General features: G+C 42.0%; 2 protein-coding genes across 2 annotated transcripts; both read right to left on the bottom strand.

Moving 5' to 3' along the window:
• Positions 1-1,234: 1,234 nt before the first annotated feature.
• ccr9b (chemokine (C-C motif) receptor 9b) lies at positions 1,235-4,125 on the bottom strand. Its single transcript, XM_053412321.1, has 3 exons — positions 3,704-4,125; positions 3,491-3,552; positions 1,235-2,623 (listed from the first exon to the last, which is right to left on the bottom strand). The coding sequence occupies exons 2-3, from the start codon at positions 3,545-3,547 to the stop codon at positions 1,586-1,588; spliced, it is 1,095 nt and encodes a 364-aa protein (XP_053268296.1). The 5' UTR covers positions 3,548-3,552; positions 3,704-4,125; the 3' UTR covers positions 1,235-1,585.
• Positions 4,126-6,937: 2,812 nt separating this feature from the next.
• lztfl1 (leucine zipper transcription factor-like 1) lies at positions 6,938-12,794 on the bottom strand. The gene is made up of 10 exons (XM_053412379.1): positions 12,471-12,794; positions 12,025-12,149; positions 11,700-11,894; positions 10,049-10,106; positions 9,594-9,665; positions 9,445-9,510; positions 9,279-9,356; positions 8,834-9,010; positions 8,282-8,385; positions 6,938-7,864 (listed from the first exon to the last, which is right to left on the bottom strand). Exons 1-10 carry the CDS (start codon positions 12,471-12,473, stop codon positions 7,846-7,848), a joined length of 897 nt encoding a protein of 298 aa, XP_053268354.1. The 5' UTR covers positions 12,474-12,794; the 3' UTR covers positions 6,938-7,845.
• Between the last annotated feature and the right edge of the window lie 1,188 nt (positions 12,795-13,982).

Raw genomic sequence — 13,982 nt, 5'->3', positions numbered from 1 at the left:
AAAAACTTTATCAACATGTGAAACCATATATCATCTAAATGTAATAGAGTAAAAAGTATTTGCTGATGTATTTAGTGGAGTACAACTTAAAGTAAACTACCATCACTGCTGTGATGAAGTAAATGTACTTTGTTTCATCCCATCATTGTCATTTGGAAAGTTGCAGTGTTTGTCACAAATGGTTCAAAGTCATGGTTCCAATCTCGCAACTCCTACTAATGGGTTTAGCATTAAACCTAGTGGCTTTAACTAAAGGATAATATTTATTCAAACATTCAGTGAGTTGCTTCACAAAGTTAGTAAAGTGATTTTTCTGAGTGAAGCTGTGGATTTGAACAGATTTTGAAACAGGGGCACTTGTCTGTCTGCGGCCTGTCGCTGTGGGAAACTTCTTTCATGCCAGTTTGAACGGACACCAGTTAGCATCCTCTGTGAAAGTGTTAAGTCATAAGTGAACTCCGATAAGGTTCAACAGTCGAGGACGTCAGCACAGACAAGGGCACAGACGATGGCACAGACACAGTCATCAGGAGGACATCCAGTCATACCGAAAACACCTTGTGGATCAGACGAGCCGCGTTCACAAAGCGCGTGTCCCACCACAGACGGTACGTTACACCAGTGAAACACACAAGTACTTTCCCATGTGTAGCGTGAACACACGTCAGACGCTGATCTCATCGTCGATCCCTGTGATTACTAAGTCTGTGCTGGACGACGGGGGGAGAACTATTCCAGTAACATCACTGAATCCACAATCTCCATAATCTGAAGGTGTCCTACATTCAAATCCATGCTTATGTGAAAGTATGCATTTATACTTAGAGTACAAAAAGTACTGCTGCATTAAAGTGTATGCTGTATTTTACTGTAGATGTTAAAGATTGAACTCATTTGACCTATAAACTGTTGTGATTCAGACTATAGCAAATCATAATATACTACAAAATTTAAAAAAGGAACATCCTTCAGGTTATCACAAACATTAACACTGTCATCTGAAAGGCAAATAAAGCTGTCTGACAAATGTAAAAAGTACAGTATTAACCTCTGAGATGTAGAAGTAGAAAGTTGCATAAATGCCTATACTAATGTACAGTACCTCTTATGTGTACTTGAGTACAGTATTTGAGTAAATGTACTGAGTTACTGTGCACCACTGGTACTTGAATCCACTCTGGCTCACACGTGATGCTTGTTTTTGTGCTGTGGACAGAAGGAAACTGCAACTCGATTTAGATTTCTCCGATTTTTTATTATTTTGTTCATGAAAATCAAGTAAAATACATTTGTTTTTTAATTCAGTTACAGCAGCACACAACCAACACAGGATGGAATCAATGTAAAGACACAAACACTCACAAAACAAATGCAAAAAAGTATTTACAATAATGTACAGTTTATACAATTATTAAAGCACTGGTGACTGGGAGAATATGAAAGTAATGAACAGAAACTCTTATTTGCTTTCAGAGATGAACGTTGTGTTGTTGCTCTGGTGGCAGGTAATGCATGCTGGGAAAACATAACCATGTCCAAACTGCAGGCCCGAGTGTCTACAATGGGACTGGAGGAGGATGTGGGTTTATATGGACAGGGCAGGGGTAGTGTCAGTGTCGGACATGACAGAGGGACGTTTGGGAACTGCTTTACTCCACCCTCCTGTTCTCAGACCACCCGCACACATCTTCACCATCCTCAGGAGGTCTTGTCTGAAGCGGACTCCAACGAAGACGTACAGGAAAGGGTTGAGGCAGGCGTGCATATAGGCCAGGCTCTTGGCGACTTGCCCTGCCACGTCTAAACTGATTTGCATTTCGCAATTGTCAGTGCTGTTAGTTGCCTGCTTGGCCTCCACGATGAGCAGGCTGTTGTACGGCAGCTGGGAGAGGATGAACACAAGCACCACGACAAAGATGACGCGCAGGGCCTTGTGCTTCTCGAAGCTCTTGGCCTGCAGGAGCGTGCGTATGATGACGGAGTAGCAGAAGACCATCACTAGAAGAGGGAGGCAGAAGCCCATGCAGATCTGCAGGGACAGCACCAGGATCTTAGTCCGGTTGAATGTGTTGTACCAGTAGATCTGATGGCAGAAGGACATGCCGTCTGGGTCCGTCTTCACCTGAGCAAATATGAACTCAGGGAGGGCCAGGAGAGCGGAGACAAACCAGACAGCCAAGCAGGTGAGTTTACTGTAGAAGAGCCTCTTCTTCTTCAGGTTCTGGGCCTTGGTGACCTGCACGATAGCAATGTAGCGGTCCACGCTGATGCAGGTGAGCAGGAACATGCTGCTGAATAAGTTGATCTTGTAGACGCTGGACACCAGTGTGCACAAACCGACGCCGAACTCCCAGCCCTTGGCGGCGTCGACGGCCCAGAAGGGCAGCATGCACAGGAAGAGGAGGTCGGCCACCGCCAGGTTCAGCAGGTACACGTCGGTCATGGTCTTCAGACGGTTGCGCACGGTGGAGTAGATCCACACGACCAACAGGTTTCCCACGGCACCGAGGATGAAGATGATCCCGAAGAGAGGGGGTTCGTACCGGCCACGAAACCCCCGGACCCACCCTCGGTCGCAAAAGCCAGACGGCCCTTTGTCATAGTCTGTGTCGTCGGTGGTGCCCTGCATCGACAAAAACAGAAAGTTCAATGAAATAAAAATGATTGGTGGTTTTAAAATGGGGTTGCGTGCATTTTCATTTCCTGTCAGACAGAGCCTTGCTGCGTTCAGGGCTTCATAACCGGCTTCTAGTGGGAACACATTGAAACGGTGGCGACTACCACCAGTGACGTACGTGCTAACCAGAGGCTGCGATAGAAACGTCAGTCAGGTGCAGGTGTTGTGTCTGTGCAGGAGAAACCACACTACTGCACAACTTCCTGTTGCTATCCAAGCCTGGGGGGGGGGGGGGGGGGGGGGTAAACCATCCAGAGGGGCTCCAGAGAGGGGCCCCCCGCTAGCACAACTCAGCAGTGCCCCAGATGCAGGAGGGTTAGATGTGGAGCAGAGATAAAGAGCGAGGTGTGAAGCAAGCGGTGGAAAAGTGTTGCATTTGAATATCCGATAGATGTCTGGGTCTGATAAATCTCCTGCAGCTGGATTGTGAAGTGCATCAATTTACACAGTTTAAGTAACAATAGAAAACATAGAATTTAAAATACATATAAGTGATTTGGTATTCTGTTCTAACCTTCATGTTTTACAGGATTTCAAATCATACTTTACTTAAAATCAATAATGTCTCTTGTGGTACGTCAAATAATTATCTCAACAATTATATAAATTATAAGGTCAGATATATCATTACTCTCTGGCTATGTCAACTATTTTACTTATTAAAACTTTAATATTTTGAAAGAAATGTTTTATCGTGATATTTTTCAGTGGATGTTTTATCTGTATGTTGATTTTTCTTTTAATCGCTCTGAACCAAATTACCAAATATAATTAATCAAGTTGTAATGTAATGTATTTCAAAGTCAAACTTACAGTTTCTGTATAGTATTCAGTGGCCGTGGTCATAAGAGTCGTCAATTGCTCATCCATCTTATCTGGAAAGAATCAGAGGATGTTAACGCAACACAAACACATCAAACCTCTCAAAATGTTTACAAATTATTAATTATTCATAAAAGCAACATATGGCAGAAAAAGCCTGATGGTTAAAATGCAGTTTTGTAGCGGTGCAAAAATATCTCTTACCGTCTCAGTGATTAAGTGAAGTTACTTTGCTGCTTCTCTGTTCTGTGTGACTTCATCTTCTCTTACTTATATGGTTCCTCTTCAACCACAGGTCACGTGCTGTGATACTATCTCTGAAGAAAGAACCACTCACAACCCCCAGTGCTGCACATGTCTGTCTCCAGATACACACACTGCAGCGAAATGAGCATCAACACTGGAGGACAGTGTGTTTCAAAGCCTGATCCCTGAACAGTGACAGCACCTAGTTTCACACGGGAGCCATGACTTTTTAAATGTTGCCCTCTGAACCATGGTCGTCAGCTTTGAGCCAAAACAATACACCCACACTGACTCCACAGTCGATTGAGTTTCAAGCCGGAGCCCATTTTAGACACAATGTTGTGTACACAGGTGCAGCACTTTAACACAACTGGCGAGTGACGCCTGAAACCGAAAACCAGGTATGATTAAAGCCCAAACCTGGAGGAGGTAGCTGATGCTGAGATGTCGTCAGGCTCAGTGCTTGGAGGCAGTAAATCACTGTCACAAGCTGCAGGCTGTGTGGCCTGTGATCTCAGACCTCCTAATGAATCAATGTGGAAACGTCTTTTAGGGAAGCTCTGGGTTTCAGGGACATTAAGATACACCGTGTTTTTCTTTGTCCCTGTACAATTTACACATTTAAATTCACTAGATCTGGATTTTGATCCTGATCTGCACCAAATTACACACACTCATAAATACCAGTCCCTTAAATATACTTCTCTTCTGTTTTCTAGTGGAGAGGCGGTGGACTAGTGGCAGAAAAATTGGACTATGGGCAGAAAGTTACGGACATCAGACTGGAAGGTCTCTGGTTCGACTCCTCGCAGGGACAATAAAAACATACCTGGGTGGACAAACCCTGGATCTGTTTGAAAAGTCCAAAGAGGACTCTCCCAGCCCCCACTGTCTAAGTGCCCCTGAGCAAGGCACCTTACTCCCCCAACAACTGCTCCCCGGGCGCCGTGCATGGCTGCCCACTGCTCTGTGTCCTGCTATGTTCACCAGATGGGTCAAAAGCAGATTTCAAATTTTTCCTCATCTGCATGTAGTGTTTGGGATCAATAAATGTATTCTTCTTCTTCTAAATACCAATCCCTTAAATATACTTCTCTTCTGTTCTTCAAAGTTCTGGGCCCTCTCTCTCTCTCTGGCACAGATTCACTTCCTCGGTGAGCGTTTTTCAGTTGTGATCACAGCGTGGCACAGGGGAAACGGTGTGTCCCCCCCAAAACAGACGAGTGTTTGCCTCCTGGGAACCGGTTGTATTGGCCTGAAGTGTTGATGCATGAAACACGACGTGTGAAGAGAAGGATGGAGATCCTTCTGTTATGACTCTGGCTGCATGTGTCAGGTTGTTTCAGTCTCCCTGATTGCGTTGCATGATGGGTACGAATCGAGATGAAGAAAGTGTCTGAAACCTTTTGCACAGGACTGGATACGAAACCTGCATCAAATGTAAACGTCTGCATCTTTACTGTACATGTGAAACTGCCACGTTCATGTATTCAGTTCGATTACTAACGCTGATCCCTTCACTTTCCATCTAAATGACAAATTAGCCCAATTTGAATCTGTGCTGTGCTTTGGTTCACGACCAAATATCGACAAAACTGATGCTTTTCCCATCATCTTTGTGTTTTGTGCAAATTTGAGCAAATTATCGTGAACTTGGCTGACGAGCACATCATCTCATTTTGTACAGAACAATCTTTATAGTCACACAGCTACTACACCGCATCGGTTGTTTTGCTATTAATCCCATTGTTATTGTTTCTAAGTATCCGACTGCCCTCTGGACATCACCTCATATCCAGAAATGTGCGTCACTGTCTGATGATTCTACAGAAAACCCTTTCTCTCGTTACTGAAACTGAGAATACCCGTTTGATGCCCGGTGACAGGGAACAGGAAGCTGCTGTGAGCAAGTGGGCCGCTCAGACACGTATCTGCATTTGCCCCATATTGTGGGAAAGTACTGTCAAGTGAGAGACCGTCGCACCACTTCCTGTGTACCTGCTGGCTGTGATTTATTTCATGCACTGATACACAACTGTTCAGCTTTTTGCATCCTTTCTGAAATCATCGTGACAGTTTTCTCTTCAGCTGCGGCTCATAGGAAACAGATGCACACAAGCAAATTGTAAAAATTGCACACACAAGCAGTAAGCAAATGAACATGAGGTTTAGGTAAAACCCGGGGATTGAAGAGTTTCACTGTGAACCACGAAGGGGGGGGGGGGGGACACTTAACTGATTGGTGACCACTTTGTTTTTTACTCTATAAAACCTCATGTGCTCATGATCAGATCCTTTATTCATCCTTCACTGCAGACTGATGATTTGAACTTATATCTGCAGATTGCATCCGGCCTCTTCTGGTTTCCTACTGTTCAGATAATCAGCTTGAAATGTTTGGTCTTATCTTAGTGGCTTTATTGTTGTAGCAACCACTCTATGTACATGTCAACAGTATTTGAAATAAGTAGATAGAATAGTGCAGAAAACTAAATACAAATGTCTACAGCATTACAAAATATAGAAGCAGTAAACATACCATAATAAAAGGCCTGCTCAGTGTGGTTAGAGTGTTTGCAGCCCTCAGCTGTCATTTCAAATCATTACAATCTAATACAGATTTTAAAAAATACCATGAAGTATCTTGTTGTTAGAGATTTTTCTCTCTTCATATTAGATCAGAGATATCATTCTCCATCCAGTAAGAATGTACTGAACATTGTTACTACTCTCTGGACTTTCTTCTCTGATCAGTGAGTCTGTAATGATAAAATATAGTTTGAAAAACATATCAGTTAATATATGAAGCCAGACTGAAACTTCAATTGATCCACAGCTCACTGTTATCCTCTTCAGAATTCAAAGTGATGCACTTATTAAGTATATATATATATATGTATATTATTAATAAGACAAAGTTCATAAGGAGGCCTACGATCGCTGTAATTTATACCTCATGTATTTTTGCAGTACAGCGCCCCCTTGTTGAATCAGTCAGTTCCAAAAATAATTTTGAGATATAATATCTAACGCTCAGAAACAAATAAAAACAGTCTATTAGTCATATTCCAGTAAACTCAGATATTTAGTAATAAATGCTGTTTTAATAAGATATTTTCCACAGATGTGAAAGTATATAATTATATATTTAAAATAAAAAGATCAAAGATATGATAATGATCACACATGATATATTTGGTAACAGCTTTTTATTACCCAATACTTTGCACAATACAAACAAATGCACATCTAGAGTAATATAGGGAAGATGTATCATACTTTGCAAGAGCATTACTTCATGAACATCATGTATAGATTTATTTATTTGTTTCCACTTGCACTCGGTCACTCACAGCAAAACGAAAAATACACACACAAAATAATCTATGTCCTATGTTCAAGGGGATGTAGTGAAATCTGTCTATCGCTATCCGTATCATTCAATGTGCAAAACAAAAAAGATTTATGCAAAAAACAACCATTTGTTTGTATTTTCAGTGATCAGACATTCACAGAATGTCCGGTCACTGAAAATAGTTTTTGTAAAATGCTATTAAATGTTAGGTGAAATAAAATGAACGGATAAGGAAGCATTTGAAAAACTGCTCACTAGTAATAAACAAACTATATCTCGGGGTTTGCTCGAAACTCTCGATAAACAGATTTGGATTTTTGACTACAAAATGGCGACTAAAAATCTAAAAGATAAACGTGACCCACATCCGTCTGATGGTAGATACGAGTGCGAAGCTTCAGAAAATGGACAAGGCCTCTTCAAACACGGACATGATGGTTATTGCATAGAGCACAGAGGGAAGTCTGCTAGCTACTGTGAGTGAACTCTGACACTGAGACGCGGCTAAATGAGCACAGCTGGAGAAAGCTATTATTTCTGACTATTTAATTTGTGAATTCAGCTCGGCCTACTGTCGACTTCCCGGCTACCAACTCTACTGAAGACGCCACACAAAGCAAGGGGACACTTTTATCTGTGTTTCTTGTCTTACAGTATAGGAACTGATGGTTTCTGGGCCAAACCACAGTCACTAAACGTCCTGGTCCTTCCTCTCTCTGTATAAACCAGCTCTCCTGGATTCAACTCATTCGTTAGGCTCGTATCTGAAACAGAGAAGCGACGCAGATATAAAAATAGACAGAAATCTTTATAAGAAAGACAGTTTTAGGAGTAATATAGAATTAAGGCCTTTTGCTCGTATGCTCTGGCCAGCAGAGAAGTTATAATTTATGTCCACGTCTGTCCACACGTTAATGCAGAAGACGCTGACAAAGCTGTCAACTTGGAAAGATGACAAGATTCGAGAGCTTTTGGAGAAATGGCTCAACAGCATAGCCGAATATAAAAACGTCTGAATTTAAACATCAAGTCCTGCATCCTGAGTGATCTTCTCAGGCTCCACCCCTAACCTGAATATTCAGGACATTTCCCCAGACAATCTCCTGCTGCGTTCTTCATGTGTGAAGTCCAAAAAAGTTCTTGAAAATACCAATGTTTTAATCTCACTGCTGGATGCTCACCTCTGCAGTCGTTTTCTAATATCTTTGATCTGCTCGTTTTTCTTTGTCAGGATTTCCTTCATGTTGCGGTAGGCTGCAGTTTGCTGGAACTTCCTGTCCAACTCCTGCACAACACACACACATAAACATGTGAGCGGGGGCTGAATGTGCCCAACCTGAAAACTGGCCAGAGAAACAAGCTTCTGATATCGACAGATCTACTAAAGACACATTTTAATGTTGATGTTTGTCGGGCTCACCACCTCTTTCTCCATCCTGAGATATGAATCTTAAGAGTTTAAATAAATAAAAAAACCTCATCAGGATGGTGTGTGTGTGTGTGTGTGTGTGTGTGTGTGTGTGTGAGATTCAATCAGGTTGAACTGACACAGTGGCCTACAAACATCAGCCAACAAACCCACAACTGTGGAATCAAATTGAGCTAAATTCTTATTGGTGCACAGAAGTCACGTGACTTCATCTTTTACGATCTGAGCCCTGCCCACTTCACAGGACATAAACAGCACTGTTTTAACTTTGGCTGCATGGAGAGAAAGTAAGTTAACCCTGTACCTTCTCGGCCAGGGTCAGCTGCTCCTGCACTCGAAGCAGCTCATGTTTGGCCGAGATCAGGTTCTCCTGCAGATCCTTGTGGGAGACAGCGTTGGCGTTGAGAGACTTTTCGTAGTCCTCTTTCAGAGCCGCCACTGTGTCCTCTAGACAGTTGATCTCCTGGGATTTAGCAGCAAACTTGAAGGACAAAGACACAACAAACCAGTTCAGTTGCATGTTTATTCTCCACGATGGACACGGTGTCTATTCCTATATTCCACGACACACTGATCAGCTACATATTGTACGTACCGTTTCAGATCCGAGTTAGAGCATAAAAAGCACAATGACAGACAGTGTTGATGTAAATGATAATCACGAACAAAAGATAGAGGTACTAAAATAGAAAGCGAACTATGATGACGATGACAATGAAGTAACTTGTGGATCAAACATGGAACAGTACCTGCTGTTCACCTTGCACCTTCTGGAGGTCCTTCAGAGCTCGCTCGGCCCTGCTTCTCTCATCCAGTGCACTCATGGCCTAGGAAACATTCATCAGAGCATGAAGTTAATAATGTAAATGAGTAGAGGTCTGCTTTACTAAAACAGTATGAGACAGATTTTTATACCTGGGATTCTAAAGTCCGCAGCCTGGTTTTCAGTTTATTGTTTTCCTCCTGTAGTCTCGCTATCTCCTGTAGAAACACAGCACAGATCCGCATGAGCGAGTGAACCTGATAATCATCCACGTTAAACCCAATGAAACGTGTTTCTTTACCTTGTTGAGAAGCTCCGACACTCCACCTTCATTCAGCGGCGCTAACTTGGGTTTGTTTGTTTCCTGGTTTATCTGGTAAAGAAAAGTACAAACTTATCGACGGAAAACATTTGCTTTGCCGCTACTGGACAGGAGATGTGACATCAGTTCAATCTCCCTTTTCTTAGAAATGTGACGATGACAAATGACTACTGTTTAAAAATGTGAAAATCCTGTGAAGTACATCATCACCAAGTTGACAGGTGTAAAGCCACAAGTCAGCCACTGTGTTGCGTGACTGCTGAGCTGCCTGGTTTCATATCAAGAACGGGTGACCTGACATAAATCGCTGGGCTGTTCTCGAGTGACTGAGTTCCATGTGGGTGTAAATAGGCTTCGAGCTCATGATTAACGATGACTCTGCTGATGGTGAGGTTTTAAGGTCTACTTGTGACAGAGCTGCACATTCATCTCACCTTATCAGTGGTTTTAAAGTCGGTCTTCTCAAATTCAGCCACTTGTTCTAACAGCTCTCTAGATGGGGGAGAGATTAGCAAAGGATTAGACGTCAGAATAAAAATGACAAATTCAGAGAAGATAATGTATTTAGATTTAATCAAACATTGGTCTACAACATTACAATTAAGATGTAAGCATCACTGAGAGACTGATAATCTGAATTAACACTTTTCACAACTGTCAGGTTCCCACAGCGGTGTTGATGTTTTATACGTTACAGCAATCTTCCATTTTGTGGTGCGAATTGTTAGGTCGGCAAATAAACTCCCTTGTTTTTTGGCAGTTTAACACTTATGCTATGAGATGTATGCCTGTGGTGAACACTCCAGTTCTCTGAAAAGCTTAAATGTGGTTTTTAAAAAGTAGCTGAACACACGTAGCCTGTGACACGGGGCGTATTCTTGCTTTAGATACCATATCAAGTCACGTAGGGCTGAGCCCTGTAAAAAAAACAACTAAAAAGCATCAGGGCTTCTTGATCCACCCACCATCTGCATACTACAAACTGTTCCACAACACAAACAAGGGCATAGGGTTCCAGAGGTCAAAAGTTAAATGAAGTTCACCTTTATAATCACAGAAGACGGAGAGACTACATTCAACCCCCTGCACATGAACTCTGGTACTTTACAGAGACACAACGTGCTAACAACACTGGCTCGGTTGCTCTTGGCTGCAGAAGTTTTGTAAATGTTTAATACTGAAGATTATAATGTAACGTTGCTTCCTCAATCTCACTGGCACAAAGAGGAACAGGAGGACTTGTATATTTTAACTTGGTATTTCAAAGTGAACATTATGAACAACTTAGCTCAACCTAATTTTTTTAGGACAGTTTTATCTCAATTGTGTAACTGTGGGTTATTGTTATTTAAAAAACGACCTGTCAACGTATGCGTCAAAAAGCCCTGACACTTCCTTTGCCAAAATGTCAAGACTGTACAGTGGATTCTGGCAACAGTTCAGATGTAATTTATCATAGTAACTGGTCTCACATGTAGGTGCCAACGTTGCTCTATGCTCAGACTTGTAATATGAACAAATCCCCTTTTCAGAAACACGTTCTTTCCGGTTTTTCTTATTTTTCTCACATGTGGCCATAAACCAATGACACTTCATGTGATCACGTAGCTTTTTACCACTTTAAAAATAGCAGGATTTTATTTAAGATGCACACAGCTCTCATAAGTGAAAGAAAAATGTAGTGAAAAGATGGCAGGATTTGAGCTTTTCAGACCAACTGAACGTCACCGCAGAGAGAAAACCAGTGTGATGAAAAAAAAAGGGGTAAACTGTGTGTGTGGCTTGGCGACGACCTTTTATCCTGACACCACAGATACACAACAGATCTGCACTGAGGAGGAAACAGGAGATGTTTCAAAGTAGAGGACCTTTTCTCACGTTAGGCGCAGTGTGTAGAAGCGTAGCGCAGTTTCTATTTGACACTCAATTTGACCTTTCACAGTTCCACATTTTGAGCACAGATGTTATACTCTTAAATAATGTCTACCATGTTCAAGGAGGGGCATGTTTACCTCATAATGTATCACTGAGAACATGTTGTCCTCCTGTGGGAACAATCGTGAATTGGTCACCTTCATCTCTCACCTGTTCTCCAGCTCTGAGATGTCGCTCTGCAGCCGGAGGTAAAACTTCTCGGCCTGGGAGAAGAGCTGCCTGAGCAGCAGCACGTTGGTGTGGGCCGTGTTGATGAGCTCCATCTCCACCTCCCCGCGCACCACCACCTGCAGCCCGTCCAGCATCTCCCTCACCTCATCCACCGTGAAGGTTTCCTCCACCAGCCTGCAGACAACAAACACACACACATGCAACACACACAATCACAGGTCACAGAGGCATTCGAGCTGAAAAGTGAGGAAAGTTGAGTTTACATCCAAACAATGGCCCCAGAACCTTGGATGTGACCAATCACCTGCTGTCCTTGAGTTCCTCGAAGCATGAATCAATAGTCTTGAGCCTCAGGACCCTCTTGGAACGAGCAAATCGCATGTAATTGATGACTTCGCTCTGATGCTGCTCGTTGAATCCGAATTCAGCCTGTGCAGAGACAACAAGCAAGAGATGGGCGACAAAGTGAGACGTGGGAATGGAAGATGTGGTGTGCAGACATGGGGGAGACACTGTTCTAGCAACCACAGCTAGCTGATCAGCTAACTCCAAGGGGATTTTCTCCTGCTCATGTGTGACAGGGCCCCTTCCACACACACATACACACTCACACACACACACTCACACACACTTCCTATCTGTCTGTGTGTGACTTCAGAGAATCCAGATATGTAGAAAGCTAAACGTTTAGCATGCTAGCTCCTCAAAGCCAACAGGTGGCCTGTCCAGCCACGGACAGCGACTACTCACCATGGTGGCTGTGCAGCTAGCTTAACTCGGTTAGCTCGGTTAGCTCACTGGTCCTGGAAGAGAAAAAAACGCGAGTTTCAGCCTCTAAACTAAAGCGACAACCTCGAACTGGAGCTGAATCTGAAGTCGATGAACTGGGAGCGATGGTTTAGATGAACTGGGAGTTAAAACGTAAAGTTGTTCCCCTGGTGAAGAAGCTGGTGTTATATCATGGCTGTAAGATTATCTGTCCTGTTAGCTTGTTAGCTTAGCTGCGATGCTACTGTTTGCCGTGAGAGCGCCCTGGTAACGGAGAGGAGCGTCAGTGCCTTGGTTACAGGCGGTGCGTTCAAAGGGGCTGCGTACAACACATAACAACAACGTAGTAATACTATAATAATAATATTAATAATAATAATAATACGGGTACTTTTGTATTCACGATATAAATATAGATATTTATATGTACAATGCAAAACCTCAATCGACCGGTAACAATAAAATCCAGTATTGGTTTGGAAATTATGTTATATTAAATGTAATATTAATACAATATATTAGTAATAAAGGCCCAGTGAGTTCGACTTAGCTGAAAGGTATCTATTGGCACAAACTGAATATTGTTTTGAATATTGCATTTTGTTTTATTAAATCTGAATCTAATGTTTAATTTTTTATAACACACAATTTCTCGTGTTTTTGATTTTATTTATTTTATTCTGAAATTCCTTTTTTAAATATGTATGTTTCACATTCGCTTTATATAATCATTTATTAAAGCTTTTAATGTCTTTGAGCACTTTGAATTGCACTGTTCTTTAAGGGTGCCATACAAATAAATCACCTGGGTAAACTTATATTTCAAATCAATATTTCATTCGATCATCTACAGTTATGTAGAAAAAATGTAGGCCTGTAGATTTGAATTTTGTCCCAGCACAATAACCACCAGATCTGTATATTATGTCTCAATCACTCTAAATTATGCCATTTGCCAAAGGTCAGTCAGCACTGGATGGCAGTATTGAGTAGGTAGTGTGAGTCTTGCTTTTCATTAACTCTTTCCTCAGAAGGAATCGTCACTCCCATTCGCAGCTTATTTCTTGTGGAACATACATGTACATTCACATGTTTTAGCATCTGGCTCTGCTATACGGGCAAAGATCACAGTTAAAGAGAGACCCTACATTCCATCGTATATAGTAGAATTACTGTAAAATCATGTTGTGGTATCTGCTGATTGAATTTCTTGAACCACTTCTCTTGACATGAAAGATTGATGTCAACTTATGTAGAAGTGGTTTGAACCCAATGCTCCGATCACAATATTAGTAAATGTGCAGATAAAATAAGAGTTTAAAGAACTACATTTTTGCTAAACATTTATTTGATCTGTTGTTTCTTGAGTCACATGAAGCCACTTCCATTGAGTTTACTGTTTTTCTCCTTTAACTTCAACACATTTCCCTGTTGATCATGCAGCCTCCCTGTCTGTCTTCAATTCTAATGGCACTTAATACCTCTGACTACTGA

Source organism: Pleuronectes platessa, chromosome 20, assembly GCF_947347685.1.
Source record: "Pleuronectes platessa chromosome 20, fPlePla1.1, whole genome shotgun sequence".
NCBI lineage: Eukaryota > Metazoa > Chordata > Actinopteri > Pleuronectiformes > Pleuronectidae > Pleuronectes > Pleuronectes platessa.
The sequence above is the reverse complement of the archived record's forward strand: the minus strand, read 5'-3'. Positions and strand labels throughout refer to the sequence as shown.

Coding starts and splice junctions, on each gene's coding strand:
- ccr9b (XM_053412321.1), bottom strand. CDS start 3,547: ATGGATGAGCAATTGACGACTCTTATGACCACGGCCACTGAATACTAT. Junction 2,624..3,490: donor CTGAATACTATACAGAAACT/GTAAGTTTGACT, acceptor TTGTCGATGCAG/GGCACCACCGACGACACAGA.
- lztfl1 (XM_053412379.1), bottom strand. Junction 11,895..12,024: donor GAGGAACTCAAGGACAGCAG/GTGATTGGTCAC, acceptor TGTTGTCTGCAG/GCTGGTGGAGGAAACCTTCA. Junction 9,511..9,593: donor TGTCGGAGCTTCTCAACAAG/GTAAAGAAACAC, acceptor GTGTTTCTACAG/GAGATAGCGAGACTACAGGA.